General features: G+C 39.7%; 1 protein-coding gene across 2 annotated transcripts in view; it reads right to left on the bottom strand.

Moving 5' to 3' along the window:
* The window catches only part of RTF1 (RTF1 homolog, Paf1/RNA polymerase II complex component), a 63,661-nt gene extending 46,186 nt beyond the window's left edge, over positions 1–17,475 (bottom strand). Inside the window, exons 1-2 of one of the 2 annotated variants that reach the window (XM_079128764.1) lie at positions 17,272–17,475; positions 507–617 (exon numbers count right to left, since the gene is read on the bottom strand). In XM_079128764.1, coding sequence (XP_078984890.1) covers positions 507–617; positions 17,272–17,469 — 309 coding nt within the window. In that variant the 5' untranslated portion in view covers positions 17,470–17,475. The remainder of the gene's footprint in view (positions 1–506; positions 618–17,271) is intronic. The other variant, XM_079128765.1, reaches the window with a different exon arrangement.
* Positions 17,476–17,694: the final 219 nt, after the last annotated feature.

Here is a 17,694-nt window from a genome sequence, read left to right as displayed (position 1 = left end):
TCACATCAATCTTACCAAAGAAATTTTTATGTCTCACTGAAGTATTTCTCACTAAAATATGGCATTCTTAAAAGAATTTCTTTTCTAACATGAAAGTAGGATTTAAAAGATAATCCCCCCCCAAAAGAACAGAAAGGAGAAAAGATGACAATTTGTTTTGGTCATTATTTTGCAATAAAGCTAGAAAGAAATGAACAAATGACCAAGAATGTCTCACAGAGGTACCCACTAGGCCACTAGCAATATAATGAATATGACAATTCGGAGTTTACCTTACACAATTTTCTTTCCCTAAAAAGTTTTCATAGATCTTAGGCTATTAAGCCCTTGTTTTTCTTTCTTTTTCTGGTAAATGTTTACCTTGTGGCTTGGCTAATTCAAGCTAATTAATATAGTCATGAGGTTATTAGGTCTTAAAATAAGGAAACAAGGCCACCAGGATTCACCAACTCAGAGACCCTATCAAATATCCACTGGTCCCAGAGGCCTAGCCCCTTGACACCCACCTCATCATCACTGTCAGATGTCTCTGAGTCTGACGATGCTGCAGGCTGACTCACAGGCGGCTCCTTCTCCTCAGAGTCACTGCGCTTCCGCTTTGCCAGGGACAATAGCTCCTAATAGGGCAGAAACAGTCACATCAGTTCTGCTCAATAGAGAAGGAACAATAAAATGGCTGGGCATGGGGGCAAACACCTGTGATCCTAATGACTCTGGAAGCTGAGGCAAGAGGATCACAAGTTCAAAGCCAGCTTTAGCAACTTAGTGAGATTCGAAGCAACTTAAAGAAACCCTGTTTCAAAATAAAAAATAAAAAGGGCTGTGGATGCGGCTCAGTGGTTGAGTGCCCCTGGGTTCAATCCCTAGTACCAAAAAATAAATAGCCCACATTCTCTACATCTCTTCTACATCTTTGTGCTTTCCACTGAAGGATATCATCACGAGAACGTTTTTTAACACACGAATGAACTGAATGCCAGTATTACTAGGTGCTAAAGAAATGTTTTCAAAATCTGCCCCCTCCTTCATGGGAAATGTATGTCTGAAACAGAAAACTGAACTGAGAGCTACTCCAAATTGTCACTGATTTCTCTCTAAACTACAAAAGTACTGATTCTCAGGGACTGATAAGAACTATTTACATAGGTAATTTGCTTGTTGTTTTACCTGGGATACAGCTAATACTCAAAGGATCCTTTGTATTATATTTTATGTAAATGGGTGTTTGTGGAGCTGTTGTAAAAAAGTTTACAGCTAGATGCAATGGCACATGCCTGTTATCACAACCACTCAGGAGGTTGGCAAGTTCACAGCCAGCCTCAGCAACTTAGCAAGACCCTGTCTCAAAATAAGAAATAAAAACAGGCTAGGAATGCAGCTCTGCAGTAGAGTATGTTGGGAATCAATCTCCCTCTTATCCAAAAGATAAATAAAAAATAAATAAGGAAGAAAAAAGAGAAAGATAAAAGAAAAAGCTCATCAACTATACATTTCTGAGATCATTTTATATTCTGAATGCTTAAGCCAGAAAAAAAAAATGTGTATATTTCTGTCTGGGCCCAGTGGCACATGCCTATAATCCCAGTGACTCTGGAGGCTAAGGCAAGAGGATTGCAAATTCAAGGATAGCCTCAACAACTTTGTGAAACCCTGTCTCAAAATTGTAAAAAAAAAATTTAAAAAAGCTAAGCAGCTTTGTCGTAGAGCATCCCTGGGTTCAATTAGCAAAATATATATATATATATATATATATATATTTTTTTTTTTTTTTTTTTTTTTTTTTTCAAGAGAGAGAGAGAGAGAGAGGCTGGGGAGATAGCTCAGTTGGTAGAGTGCTTGCCTTGTAAGCACAAGGCCCTGGGTTCTATCCCCAGCACCCAAAAAAGAGAGAGAGAGAGAGAGAGAGAGATTTGTATAGTTCTGGTGCTTAATCTAGGGCTTAACAATGAGCAGTAGTGTGCTAGTCATTATATCAGAATTCTAATTTGACAACCCCAACACCCCAATTCACTACTTCTGGTTTGTCCTGGTGACTTAAGTGAGATTAGAAGGAAAGGAAAATGCCTGGGAGAAAGTCATGGCTACAACAGAATCTGCTCTGCCACATGGCTTCCCTATCTCATTACTTTTCCCCTACTCACTTCTGTGACTCAAAAACGCAAAACAGGGTTACTAGTCCTGCTCTCTGCTAATACCAATACCAACCCACAATTATACTATTCTTCCTATATGTAAGGCACTTTTCTCAGCATCTGACATTTTACTACTCACAACCCATGATAAGTGTTGTCATCGTCCCCATTTAAAGATTAAAAAGCTGCTGGTGAAGCACACTTGTAATCCAAGTGACTCAGAGGCTAAGACAAGAAGATCACAAGTTCAAGCCCTGCCTGGGCAATTTAGCAAAACCTTGTCACAAAATAAAATAAAAAGGGCCAGGTTAGTGGAGCATGCCTGTAATTTGGGAGACTGAGGCAGATGGATTGCAACTTTGAAGCCAGCCTCTACAACTCTACAACTTGAAGCCCTGTCTCAAAAAATAAAATAAAAAACTTTAAAAAGGGTTGGGACAGAGTACCCTTGGGTTCAATCCCCAGTACCATATAAAATTTTAAAATAGCTGGGCATGGTGGCACATGCCTATAATGCCAGTGTCTCCAAAGGATGAGACAGAAGGAGCACAACTTCAAGGTCAGCCTCAGCAATTCAGCAAGACTCTAGCAACTTAGTGAGACCCTGTCTCAAGATAAAAATAACATAAAAAAAAAAAAGGAGGGCTGGAGTTGTGGCACCTGCCTGGCATGTGTGAGGCCCTGGGTTCAATACTCACCACCCCATATAAATAAATAAAAGATCCACTGACAACTAAAAAATATTTAAAAAATAAAAATAAAAAGCACTAGGAATATAGCTCAGAGGTAAAGCACCTTTGGATTCAATTCCCAGTACCAAAATAAATAAAGTGCTGGGGGTATAGACTTTGTGATAAAGAATCCCTGGGTTCAATCCCCAGGACTGGGAAAAATAATAAGAAAAATTCATCTGGTGAGGTGGTGCACACCTATGACACCACCAAGTCCTGAGGCTGAGGCAGGAGGATCACAAATTAAGGCCAGCTTGAGCATCTTTGGCAGACCCTGTCTCAAAATAAAAAAAATTAAAAGGGCTGGAATGTGGCTCAGTGGTAAAGCGCTTGCCTACCATGTGTGAGGCCCTGGTTTCCATCCTCAGCACCACATAAAAAAAAAATAAATAAATAATATAAAGGTATTGTATCCATCTACAACAACAACAAAAAATTAAACAAAAAAAAAAAAAAAAAAAAAAAAAGAAAAAGAAAAGAAAAGAAAATGTTCATGGAGTAATTAAAAGAGAAAAAAGCTGAGATGTAATTCATGGCAAAGTACACCTGGGTTCAATCTCTAGTACAGGAGAAGGGGGGAAAGAAAGATAAAGAAGCTAAGGCACAGGAAGGAGGTTAAGTACCTAAAGCTATGTAACTTAGTAACACAGCTAATACATGAGGCCCAGGATTTGAACCTGGGCAGATAGAATTCTGGCTCATAATTTAGTCATGATTTACTAGACTAAAACCTGTGCCAAAAAAGAGAAAGCACAGCAAATACATACTACTAGTAGTATTCCTTGATGATGACAATGCTATACAACTGTAAGTCAAGTGCCAAAATAGATTTTAAAATAATAGACTACTGCAAAGTATCTGCTTTCTTCTTCTAGTCTCTTTCTATTTTAGGAGTAGTCTCCTTCCTTGGCCAGAAAATGACCTTCTCAGATTAAACAGCTGATACTCTCTTCTTCATAAGTATTCACAAAACTACTATTCTTATTTCATTGGAGAGTTAGCACATTAACTTCCTGAAACATAGACATCACAAGAACACTCTTTCACACCAAAACAATAACTCATATAGACCAAAAGAAAATTATAGCAATATTTGCATGTTAATAATTTTTTTTTTAATTTTTAGTTGTAGATGGATACAATACCTTCATTTTATTTGTGTGGTGCTGAGGATAGAACCCAGTGCCTCAGGCATGCAAGGCAAGCACTCTACCACTGGAGTTGCGACCCCAGCCCCTATTTACAGTCTTTTCAAGCTTGAGGTATAATTTACATACAATATGTTTTATCCTTTCTAACATGATTTTATGAGATTGAATATAGTTTAATCATTACCACAATCAAAATATAGGCAGTACTATCATCATACCTGCTTACCCCCCACCCCAATTCCTTATACTCCATCATGCCCCTTATTTTTCTTATACTCCTCTCATCTTCCCCTGGAAACTCTATAGACTCAATTACAGACTTCTGTCCCTATTAATTTCCTATTATAAACTGTCACATAGATGGGCTTGAATAGATATACTTGAATAGATATACCACAGTATGTTTATCCACTTGCCAACTGAAAAACATTTGATTTGTTTCCATTGCAGGGCAATTTTATGTTCATATACAGTTTGTTTGTTTTTTAAGCATATAAGATTTTATTTCTCTTGCGTAAATAGCTAGGTGTGAGATTGCTGGATTATGTGGTGCAACCTTTTCCCCCCATATTACCTTAATGCAAATTTATAAACTTTAGAAAGACTTTTGGCAAGTAATCTCTACCCTGATCCCTCAGGTTCACAAATGCTCTGGAATTCCTGTTTTAATACCAACTCATTATAACAAAGTTTTAGATACAATGTTGGTATAGTTTGAATATGGTTTATAGTCCTGAACTCATGCAGTTTAATCCTCAAAGTCTTATTTAATGGTATTAAGAAGGTAGATCTCCTTGGGCTGGGGTATTAGTTCCAGTGAATGCTCCAGTACAATGCTTGCCTACCATGCACAAGGCCCTGGCTTCAATCCACAGTACCTTAAAGAGAGAGAGGAGAGAAACTTAATCAGACTATGGCAGTGCCTGGTGTTGGAGCTTTGGGAATGTTATTAGGTCATTTAGGTGTAACCCCTATAATTGAATCCTGGTGGTTTTATAAGGAGAGGGAGAGAAACATATATATAGTGATACATATGTGCTCTCACCATGTGATGTAGCCAGAACTCATGCCATGTTGTTTGGACTTTCAGCTTCCAAGATTACAAGCTGAATAAACCTTTTCTTTTTATAAAATAGCCTGCTTTGTTATAGTAATGAAAACCTGACTAATACAGTTCCCAATCAAATCCTTTCCTGAAACATTAACTATGACATGTAACAGACATTGTTAAAAGTTACTGTAACTAAGCCTGGCTCCTGGTGGCCCAGGCCTGTAATTCCAACAATTTGGGAGGCTAAGGCAGGAGGATCACAAATTTGAGGTCAGTCTTAAAAACTCAGTGGGACCCTGTCTCAAAATTTAGAAATTTTAAAAAGGGCTGGGGATATAGTTCAGTAGTACAGCACCCCTGGTTTCAATCACCAGTACCACCAAAAAAATTAAAAATAAAAAAGTTACTGTAACTAGCCAGGTGTGGTGGCTGCCTGCCCTTTTTGTTTTGAAACAGGATTCTGTTAAATTGCCTAGGTTGGCCTTGAACTCAGCCTTCTCCTGCCTCAGCCTCCCAAGCAGCTGGGATTACAGGTATGCACCACACCACACTCAGCTACAAAAACCTTCTTAACAATCTGAAAGATATCCATTCCACATCTAGAGAACTACACAGGAAGCTACTAGGGGAATTCCTGGCAAGGCTACTCTTCATATTTCAGACTTCTATAGACTACTAAATGCGCTAGGCAAACCAATGTGCAACTGAAAGATCTTTATAATACACACATGAAGATATCTGTTAGGAAAGATCTATCCAATACTTGTACTAAAAAAAGCCAATCTGAAACTGGCCCATGCACAAGGGGTAGATCAATGTATAACATTCTCCCACAGCCTACTCCACTGGGCTATACTGGCTGAGACACATTTCTTTTGTCCAGAGGATCTCTCTCACTACTATACCTGTGTGTATTTCATCTTATCCCTTCCTAGTGCAGGCCATTTAGCTCATGTCGTAGAGTTCCTGACTCTCATGCTGGAGGCCTGGGTTCAAGTCCCAGCACTCTGGGATTGTGGAAATAACAAACAAACGAAACAACCTTCCATCTTATCCCTTCCTACTTACCTTGATATTACTTTATGGGAAACAAGTGTGGGTGTCTACATGATATATCAAATTCAAGTTGAACTAAAGATCTGCTTAAAGTAATGCCAGGGCCCTACTTTTTATAAGTATAGATGTGTACAGATGCCACATCTGGCATCTAGAGTAGTTTCATTAACACTGCTTAAAAGCCACATTTAAACTAGACAGCCAAAACTGGAACCCTAAAAGAAAGCAAGAAAAGGAGAATAAAAGTCCATATGAATAAAATTTAAGAACTGTTATAACTAATGACATGCAAAGTTCTTTTTCACTTAGTATTCCAATGAATATAACTAATAAGCCAGGCACAGTGATGCATGCCTGTTAATTCCAGTGACTCAGGAGGCTGAGAAATAAGTTTGAGGCCAGGCTGGGCAAATAAAAATTAAAAAGGTCTGGGGATACAGTTCAGGGGTACAATGCCCCTGGGTTTAATCCCAAATACCACTACTAAATAAATAAATAAATAAATAAATAAATAAATAAAATTAATTACCAGCTAGGGAGACCAAACATCCTGGTTTACCCAGGACTATCCTGGTTTCAGCACTAAAAGTCCTGACATCCTGGAAAACTCCTCAATCCAGGAAAACTAGGGCAGATGGTCAGCTTATTACTAACTAGTACCCACTGTGTACCAAGCACTGTATAGACAGTAGGGAAGAAAAGATACATGAATCCTTAATTTAAAATCAAGTGTGGGAGACAGACAATAAAATGAGAAATAATAAATTACAGATAAAGCTAGGTGGTAAGAAGGAAGTAAAAAAGTAAGTAGGGTGCTTATCTGCAATAGGTGGTGCAGTATGAGGTGTAGAGGAGACTTCTATGAAGTAATGGCACTTAGGCGCAGACTAAAATCTTGAGAGAGGAAAACAGGGTGTAGTGTTCTGGACAGACACCTCCAGATGGGACAGCTAAGGCTCTGAAACTGATAATAGCTGACTCAAAGAACTGAAAGAGAAGCAGTGCAACTGAAGCTTAGCAAGCACAGGGAGAATGGAAGAGAGATGAGTTAGAGGAAGAAGAAACAACATCATTTTCAGATTTACAAAGCAAGGTCAAGAACATGACTATTGTTTGAAGGCAGTAGGAAATATTCAAATAATCTGAAGCAGAGGAGTAACCCTATTCACCAAGGTTTTTTAACAGAGCACTCTGGCAGGCAGATGAACAAACTAGGGGCCAGGGTGCAAGTGCAGAGAGGAATCAGAAAGAACACATAGCAGTCTCAGCAGAGTGGGTAGTGGTCTGGACAAAATAAGTAGTTACAGGGACAGAGATATAAGTGGGAAGACTTGAGAGGTGCTGAGAAAAGAATAATAATTCAGAGAGTTTAAAATGAGATGTTTATTTGTATTCTTTTCACATAAAAACTATTAGAGGAGCATGATTAAACCAGTGAACACTGGTTAATTTTCATGAGTAAGAGAGGGAGTCATTATGTGGCAGAAGGAGGTATTTCTGTATTGTTAGAACTGTTTCAACAAACACATACTATTTTTAATAAAAATAATAATAAAAGAAACATAACAAAATAATGAACACACAAAAACCCTTCTAAGTAGTAATTCCAAAGGGGAAGTCTAACAACCCTTTCATATGATGATAATAATAATAATAGTAGTAGTAGTAGTAATAATAATAATAATAGGGATAGGGATATAGCTCAGTAGGTAGAGTGCTTGCCTTGCAAGCACAAGGCCCTGGGTTCAATCCCCAGCACCCAAAAAAAATGAATAAATAAAAATTTTTAAAAAATTATAATAATAGGCAGAGAATCCATTACTGTCATTTGTTCTTTTCTTTTTTTTCTTTTTTTTGGTGGGGGGAGTACTGTAGATTGAACCCGGGGCGCTTAACCACTGAGCAACATCTCCGGCCCTTTTTATTTTGAAACAGGGTCTCTCTGAGTTGCTTAGGGCCTCACTAAGTTGCTAAGGCTGACTTTGAATTTGCGATCCATCTGCCTCAGCTTCCAGAGCTACTGGGATTATAGGCATGTGACACCATACCCAGCACTTGTTTTAACTTAGTTCTGTTTCCTAATATACTTGCTAACTAAAGAAAGTATATGAAAAAGTATTATAGTAGAGAGGCTGAGGTAAGAACCCTCAAAATCATAATATCCCTTATTTCTATAAGTAATCCCACTGTAACTATGTTAGGAATCGTCTATCATGGATATGCCAAGCAGCATTTGATTACTTGAAGATTTATTAAGTGCCTACTTTTGTGTCAGGCAGACATTATTTTCAACTACCTACCTGATATCTCTACTTGTATATCTCACATACTTAAACTCTACATATCCAAGAATAAATTCATGGAGTTCACTCTAAATTAGACTGTTCTCCAAGTTTCCTGTTTCATGCCATCCCCTCTTATCCCACCATTCCAGTCAAGTCCTCTCAGTTCTACATATTGAAGATAACGTCTAGCTGATTCCACCAAGTCATCTGTATAACTAACTTACGACTCCAGGTACTTCTTCATTCAATGGTATCAACAGGGTGCCTGCTACAAGTACTGTACTGTTCCAGGTGCCGGAGATATTGCAGTGAACAAATATATTTACCCCCTTGGAGCTCACATTCTAGTGATACTTAGGTTCTCCATCATCTCTCACCTGGACTCCTTTATCAACCAACTAGATTCCCCTCTCCATAATACTCTCCATGAAGTAGCCTAGGTGAGCTTCCAAAAAGGCAAATCAGGTATGGTGGCACATATTTATAATACTAATTATTGGGAGGATGAAGCAGGATGATGGCAAATTTAAGGACAAACTGGGCAACTTAGGAAGACTTTGTCTCAAAATTTTAAAAAAAAATTAAATTTAATTTAAAAAAAGGGAATTGAAGACAGGTACAGTGTGACAAATGTCTGTAATCCCAGAGGCTCGGGAGGCTGAGGCAGGTGGATCACAAGTTCAAAAAGCAAGCCTCAGCAACTTGGTGAGGCTCTAAGTAACTTAGCAAGACCCTGCCTCAAAATAAAATATAAGGATCTGGGGTCATAACTCAGTGGTAGAGCGCTTGCTTAGCACATGTGAGGCACTGGGTTCGATCCTCACTACTACATAAAAAAAATAAGTCATTTTGTCCATCTACAACTAAAAATATTAACATACATATATATGTACATATATATATATGCATGTATATATGAAAGGCTGGGGATATTGCTCAGTGGTTAGGTACCCCTGTGGTTTAAAAAAAAAAAAAAAGGGGGAGGGCACTGGGGATGTAACTCAGTGGAGAGTGCTTTCCTAGCATGGGCCAGGCCCTGGGTTCAATCCCTAGTACTGGGGGGAGGGAAATTAAATTTAAAAAACTGTGCATGTAGCCTCAGATCTCAGGAATTTAAGCAGGATAGCTTGTGCCTAGGATTTCAAGGTCAGCCTGGGCAAAATAGTGATAGTGAGACCCTGTCTCTCTAAGAACAAAAATGGCAAATCTGAATACCTCATTCATCTTAAAATTCTTCAATGCCTTATTACTCTCAGACTAAAGTCCAAAGTCCTCACATTACCAACACAACCCTGCTTTAAAATTTTCTTTTTAAACTCAGTCCACGGTAAGATTAAATAATACCCCAAGACCCACTATATACATATATGTGTGTAAATGAAACACAAGTTTCATGGAACATACATAGTAAAGTCTTTATCTTTACTAAGTATGATACACTTGATGTTTGTATTCAATTAATTTCATTTTTATTTTTAAAGTTGGCTAGAACCCACTAAACTTGACTTCTCCAACCTCAAAGGGTCAAAACTGAATTTACCTACGTAATTTCATTTTTACTACTCTCTCTTCAACTAGTGCTGTTCCACTTACCCTGGGCATCTTTCAGTTTCATGAGGGTACTAGGTCCTTCCTGCCTCATTTCTTTGTATACATTAATCCCTCAACCATGAACACTCAACATCCTTCCTTCTACTCTTCAGGTTCCTAATTTCCTTTTCTTCTTCCAAATTTTGGTTTAAATGTCATTTTCATCAGAATAGCATAGGGTCCCTGGTCAAAGACAATATCCTCGCTCTTCCTTCACAGCCTACAGCACAGTTTTAAGGAAATGACTCTCTGAACATACCCGCTGCCCCCACCTCTCTCTTTTTCTCTCTCTCCACTTTAAACTCCTTTAAGGTGGCAACTTCTTCCATTTTGTTCACCCAATAGCCCTAGTGTCTAGCACTATCTAACACATTTGGTAGAAAATAAATGATCTTCACCCTTCAGGAAACAACAAATATACCAATAGAACCTGTGTCTGAGATAGATTTTGTATGTTTCCTAAAAGTCCTGCTGTCAAACCTCCCATGGGACTCCTCCCTAACCATTTCTTTTTCTTTTTGAGACAGGGTTTCACTGAATTGCTGAGGTGTCCTGGAACTTGCCATCCTCTTGCCTCAGTCTCCCAAATCACTGGGATTACATGCTTGTGCCACCCAGGCTAGGCTTCCCTAACAATTTCTTTAAAATAAATAAATAGGGCTGGGGAGATAGCTCAGTTGGTAGAGTGCTCACCTCACAAGCACAAGGCCCTGGGTTCGATCCCCAGCACCACAAAAAATAAACAAACAAACAAACAAACAAATAAATAAAATTAGCAAATGAGTTATACCAAGTAGATGCAACAGTATAATAAATATTAAAAACTTTACAAGTTAACAATGACATTTCTTACCAGTTCACTGTGACTTCAAAACCTGGTCTCACTAAGTTGAAGTTGATTATATTAATGAGAAGTACAAGTTTTAAATTTACTAAGTTTTATGGGGAAGGTTTATGGAAGGATACGTTCTAACAATATCTTTTACACATGTCTAAAAAGACGTCCTAGAAAATACTTAGGGGCCTATGCTCTCAAAGATAAATTTAATTATTGCTACTTCAAGTTGATAAGCAAAGAAAGAGGATGTAACATAATTACCATTTTAAATGAGAAAGAAAACTATGAAATAAAGTCTTTCTATGAACATATGGCCTTTCTTTTTTCTTTTTTTTGTATTGGGGATTGAATCCAGGGGTACTTTACCACTGACCTACATCCCCAACCTAGCCCTTTTATTTTTTATTTTGAAATGGTCTCACTAAGTTGCTGAGGCTGGCTTTGAAAATGAAACTCAGCCTCCCAAATAGCTGGGATTACAGACACATACCACCATATACAGTTTCTTCTTCTTCTTCTTCTTTTTAAAGAAAGACACAGAACTGGGGTTATAGCACTAGCCTAGCATGTATCAGGCACTGGGTTTGATTCTCAGCACCACATATAAAGCACAAGGCCCTGGGTTCGATCCCCAGCACCCCCCAAAAATAAATAAATAAATAAATAAAAATAAAGGTCCATTGACAACTAAAAAAGAAAAAAATATATATATATACACACACATGCATATATATAATATGTATATACACATATGTATATATGTATATACACATGTATATATGTACATACACATGTATATATAGTAACAAAAAAAGGTACAGTAATTTTTAAATTTTATTTATTTATTTTTATTAAAAGGCTTGCTGTGGGAAGTGAAAATAGTTAACCTTAGGGCTGAGCTTAAGAAGAACCAGACCCTCCAACTGGGTTGAGGTATCTCATTTATTTTTTAATGAAGAATATCAACTTTCAATTTTTTATTTTGTTCATTTCATTTATTTATTGTGGTACTGGGGATCAAACCTAGAGTCTCATGAATGCTAGGCAAATACTCTACCACTGAACTATGTCTTCACCCTATTTTATTCAAAAATTATTTTGGGGGAGGTAACAGGGATCGAACCTAAGGGGGCTTTACCAGTGAACTATATCCCTGCCCCTTTTATTTTTTATTTTGAGACAGGGTCTTGCCAAGATGATTGGGGCCTCACTAACTTGCTCAGACTAATCTGGAACTTGTGATCCTACCGCCTCAGCCTCCCTATTTGCAAGGATTACAGGAATATGCCACTATGCAAACTTTTAAGTACTAAATAACTCTGATTCCCCACCCCACCCACCATGGTGCTGGGGATTGAACCCAGGGCCTTGTGCATGAGAGGCAGGCACTCTACCAACTGAGCTATATCCCCAGCCCAAAACACTGATCTGAACAGGGAATTATCTCCTTTATTATCGTGGGTGCTTTTTATTCTATAGAATTCACTGCATAAATATTTTCCACAATGAGTAATACAATATCTCTATGCAAATGTGTGATGATGATAAAAATTCCAAAGATTTGCCTCAAATTCTGCTTTTTTCTTTCCCCCAGAAAGGACCAATGGCAAGTACCTTGCAACTTAAAAATGTTGAGGAAAGGATATGGCTAACACAATAACAGGGTCACTATCAGGTTTCATATTAAAAGAAAATTCTTCAAATTCTCAATTTATGGTCTGAGTTTTAAAAACCTTTGAAAATTAAAACAAATTTTAAACTACTCCATTTTAGTTATTATGTATCTCTTCCTGGAGAGAGAGAGAGAGAGAGAGAGAGAGAGAGAGAGAAAGAGAGAGAGAGAAATGAGCCTCAATTAAAAGCATCCCATGGGGTTGTGGCTCAGTGGTAGAGCACTTGCCTCGCATGTGAGGCACTGGGTTCAATTCTCAGCATTACATATAAATAAATGAATAAAATAAATGTCCACCAGCATCTAAAAATTTTTTTAAAATAAATAAAATGAAAGCATCCCTAGGTTCAGGTATGGTGGTCCATGCGTATAATCCCAGCTTCACGGGAGGCTGAGGCAGGATGGCAAACTCATGGCCAGCCTGAGCAACTTACTGAGACCCCGACTCGAAATAAAATTTTAAAAAAGGCTACCAGGGTAGCCCACCACTTGCTTTGCATGTGTGAGGCCCTGAATTCAATCCCCAATAAAGCATTAAAAAAAAAAAAAAAGAAAAAGAAAAAAGAAACTGGCACTGTGGGGCACACCTGTCATCCCAGAGACTGGGGAGACTGAGGCAGGCGTATCAAACATTTCAGGCCAGTCTCATCAACTTAGCAAGGTCCTAAGCAACTTAGCAAGATCATATTTCAAAATAAAAAATAAAAAGGGCAATGGGCACAGTGGTGCCTGCCTGTGATCCCAGCAACTCAAGAGAGTGAAGTAGGAGGAATACAAGTTCAAAGTAAGCCTCCGCAACCAACTTAGTGAGGTCCTAAGCAACCTAGCAAGACCCATCTCAAAAAATAAAAAGGACTGGTGATGTGGCTCAGTGGTAAAGTGCCTCTGGGTTTGATTGGCAGTACAAAAATAAAAATAAAAACAAAACAGCAGCAAAAGCAGTATTCCTAAGTTCTAAAGGTGCAGCTCTGTGGCAGAACACATGCTTAGCATGCATCAAGTCCTTAGTTCAATCTTAGCACCAAAATAAATAAGAAGCATTCTAACAATTTTAATAGCTTCAGAGATTTAGAAGAACCAGCAACTTTGCCACTTAAAAACATCCCCGTCAAGTTCCTTTGTTTGTATGTGTGCCCTTAAAATGGACATACATGGCAGAATCCAACTACTTATAGTGTCTTACTAAAAAGATTAACTTGAATACAGACAGTAGTCTCAGACATTAACATAAATCATAGTTACCTGGGCTCTAACTATTATAAGTACAAGCTCCAGGGCTCCATGCTCTGAAGGTCTGATTCATTAGGTCTGGGATAGCTATTGCACCTCTCAGCTTCCCAACCTACATTTTAAATAAGCAATCTAGGTGGCTTTTGACACAGGGGTCCTCCCCCAACCACCAGGAAAAACCACCTTTAATATGTACTAAGTTGGAGGTAATACAGTACTATTGATAAAATAGCTTAGATTTCCATCTGGAAAACTCAGGGACAAGGACCTCCTTACTAACTGTGTCTTTCTCATACTAGACACTTGGAGATTTGTTATGGTTTGTTTTTTTCCACAAGAATCATACATTAGACAGCAAGTACAATGTTAAAGCCCCAAAAAAGACTCAGAACTAGAAGGAGCAACCCAAGACATTTTCAGGAAAGGTTCAGAATGTACTGATTGTGTTCTAAGGATTCCTAAAGAACCTAAAATCAGGCCGACTGTTAACTTCTATAAAGTCTTCTGGAAAACATCCAGAAGACTGAGATCTTTGATTCCTCTGAGAACCTGGAACAGGGCTGAACAGACAGAAGACCCTGGTACCCATGTTAGGATGTAGAAGAAAAGGGACTTCTGATCTAATTATCATCTCATAACAAAAATGCCAATAAGTTAAAGGGGCCAGGTAGAGTGGTGCACACCTATAATCCCAGTAGCTTGGGAGGCTGAGACAGGAGGTTAGCCTGTTGAAGGCTAGCTCAGCAATTTAGTGAGGCCCTAAGCAACTCAATGAAACCATCTCTAAATAAAACATAAAAAAAGGCCTAGGCTGTGGCTCAGTGGTTAGGTGCTTCTGAGTTTAATCCTTGGTAAACTTGTTGAAGGGAAGTTGGAATTGCTGTTAAAATGTATTAGGCATTACTTACAAATTTCACATTAATTTCTTTTTACAAATAGATATTTAGAATTAGATTTAAAGCTGCAATCCCCTCCAGTTCCCACTTCAGAAAGTTCTGTGAATCAGGTAAAATATCTCAACCACCAATGGAAGCAATCCACTCACTTTGTCAGAATTCTGTGGAAAACCACTAAGAACAAAATAATTTGCAACGTAGTTCATTCATTTTCAGAATAGATGTTTTGAAAGTACTTTACCAGGCTAGGGTTGTGGCTCAGTGGTAGAGTGCTTGCTTAGCACGTGTGAGGCACTGGGTTCAATCCTCAGCACCACATAAAAATAAATAAATAAAATAAAGGCATTGTGTCCATACACAACTAAAATAAAAACTAAAAAAAAAAAAAGAAAGAAAGAAAGTACTTTACCAAGTCCTGCAAATAATCTTTCAAATCAATGTGCCAATTTCCTTTAAACTACTCAGAATACATTACAACATGAATTCTAGCAACACGAAAAATGGCCATGAAACTTACTCTCATTCTGTAATATGAAAAATTAAAAGACTAACAGATTAAGTTGGTATAACAGAATGAGTATAGGTGGGGCTGGGGCTGGGGCTCAGTGGCAGAGCGCTTGCCTACCACAGGTGAGGCACTGTGTTTGATCCTTAGCACTGCATACAAAAATAATCAAATAAAATAAAGGCATGCTGTCCATCTACAACTAAAAAAAAATTATAAAAAAGAATGAGTATAGGCTTTATACTCGTACAGAGTTAGTTTAAAATCCAATTCTATAACTTACTAATTGTATGAATTACTTAATTTCATCAAGATTCATTTTTTTCACATGTAAAGTGGGGAAAATGATTCCAACTTTACCATGATTTGAAAACTTGAGAATGTAAAGCTGGGTGAAGTGGTGCATGCCTGTAATTACAGCCACTTGAGAGGCTGAATCAAGGGGTTTGCAAGTTCAAGGCCAGTCTCAGCAATTTAGGGAGGCCCTGTTTCAAAATAAAAAAAATTAAAAAGGTCTGGGGATGTAGCTCGGTGGTAGTGTGCCTGGTTTCAATCCCCAGTACAGCTAAAAAAAAAAAAATTAAAATGAAGGGAAAAAAAACCTTGACAGTGTAACTAAAGCACTTAATTAAGGTATCTAGTTTGCACTAAAGTAGCTGATGTTATTATCTGAAACACACTTACAGATCAGAAAATAGTTAAAAATGCATTCTAATCCTCCTGTCAACCCAAAATTATCTTACCAAAAACTTTTATAATGAAGAGTATGTTTTTGTAGATTTCAGGAGCCTTTCAATGAGAACACTTTCAACTTACTCTCTCTATTCCTATCCCACTACAAGGTTTCTATGCCTTAATAGTCCCCACCTCCCCACCACCATTTAAAAAACAGTCCCCTTTAACACCTTTCCAGTCCTTCCTTCTTAAAAGTCCTCTCTTTTTATGCCCAAATACTTTAGTACTAGACCTCTGGCCTAGTACAAAGGACCCCCAAGAAACCATTTATTCAAAAACTTTATAGTCTGAAAATGCTTGCACCAACATGATTCTTACATTTGATCCTTACAATTGCCCAATTAGATAGACAGGGCTGATATTCTACCACGATTTTACAGTTATGACCCAAGATATATACCTAGAAAGCAGCATAAGCCCAGTTTAGAATTCAAATTTTCATATCCAAAGTTCAGTATTCTGTCAAAGTATATAGCTATCATCTCTTGCATATTCTTTCTTTATATCATTTGCTCATTAAAAGATTAAGGAAACCATCTTTGTATCTCTTGGTATCATTAGAGCACTGGTACAAGGGACAGTTTCCTCCCTACAGTATTTCCTGAGTATATAAACAGTTCAAGCTACCCCAAGACACTAAGGCCAAAAGTTACTTTCAATGCTTCCCGCACAATCTTTAAGTAATAAAGAATTCTGGGATGCTTTACAAAAGGTCTAAGATGCCTGGGCCACAAACCCTTCATGCTACCCCACAGTTTCCTCCTCCTAGAGTGTTTTCTTCCTCTGACATTCCAACGGGAACCCATCTCAACCACAAACGACCCTAGTAGCCAACAGACTCCTGCCCACGGCTAAGACTCCCTCGCCAAGCAGGCAGAACTCCTTGGAACATTTACCAGTGCTCCTCCTTTCTGTCCACAACCCTTTTCTGAAAAACTTCATCTTCCAGAGTCCGCACCTTCTCAGCTCTCTCCTCCTCCCACCTCCCCACGCTTACCCTTGCACCTCCTCCAAAACCTCCCAGCTTCCAGGGTTGGCGGGCGATACTTCCTATCTCTCCAGGCCCGGAACGCTGGCTTGCAGCCCGCCGCCCCGATCCGGCCTCAGCAATCGTGGCCCTTTTCGGTACCCCAGAGCCCGAGGCCCATCTGCCCGGTCCCTGCCCCGCCTCCCCGCCCAAGGCGCCAAGTCCTCGGTGCTCCGTCTCCAGGCCTGGGCTGAACTCGGAGGGCCTTGGATGCTGTGGGAAGGACAAGTGGCGGGTTGCAGCAGCGGTCAGGACACCGGGTGGGTCAGACGCTCGGGCCAGGAGGCTCCGGGCCCGGCCGGCTCCGAGCTCCAGTGGCCCGGACTCAGCCCTCCTGCTCTGCCGGCCCGCGCCTCCGCGGCCTGCCCTCACCTGATCCAGGTTCTCGTCGCTGCCGCTGTCCTCCGTGTCTGAGTCGATCACGACGCGGCCTTTCCGCTTCTTTACCATGTTGGTCCCCCGGCTCCCACGCCGGACGCCGCCCGGACTCCCCTCTTGCCCGCCTGCCAGTGGGACCGCCACTGCCGCCGAAGCCGCCGCTGCTCGACCCACACAAAGGCGACCGCGCATGCGCGCTCCGCTCCGCCCCTGACCCCGCCCCCCGCCCGGCGCACGCCGTTCGCCGGCGCCCGGCGCCCCGCCCTGCCCCACCCCCGACGCACCGTGGGAGGCGGGGCCGCATGCTTGTGGCTTCCCGGCAGCTCATCGCCGTTGTCTTGCCCGGCAGCGGCCTCGGAAACTTTGGCTGTTCTTTTGCTGCCAGACCAGTGCTTGGTGGGCTACCTACTTGTAGGG

This window comes from Sciurus vulgaris (genome assembly GCF_902686455.1).
Source record: "Sciurus vulgaris genome assembly, chromosome: 2".
NCBI lineage: Eukaryota > Metazoa > Chordata > Mammalia > Rodentia > Sciuridae > Sciurus > Sciurus vulgaris.
This window is presented reverse-complemented; position numbering and strand designations above follow the sequence as displayed.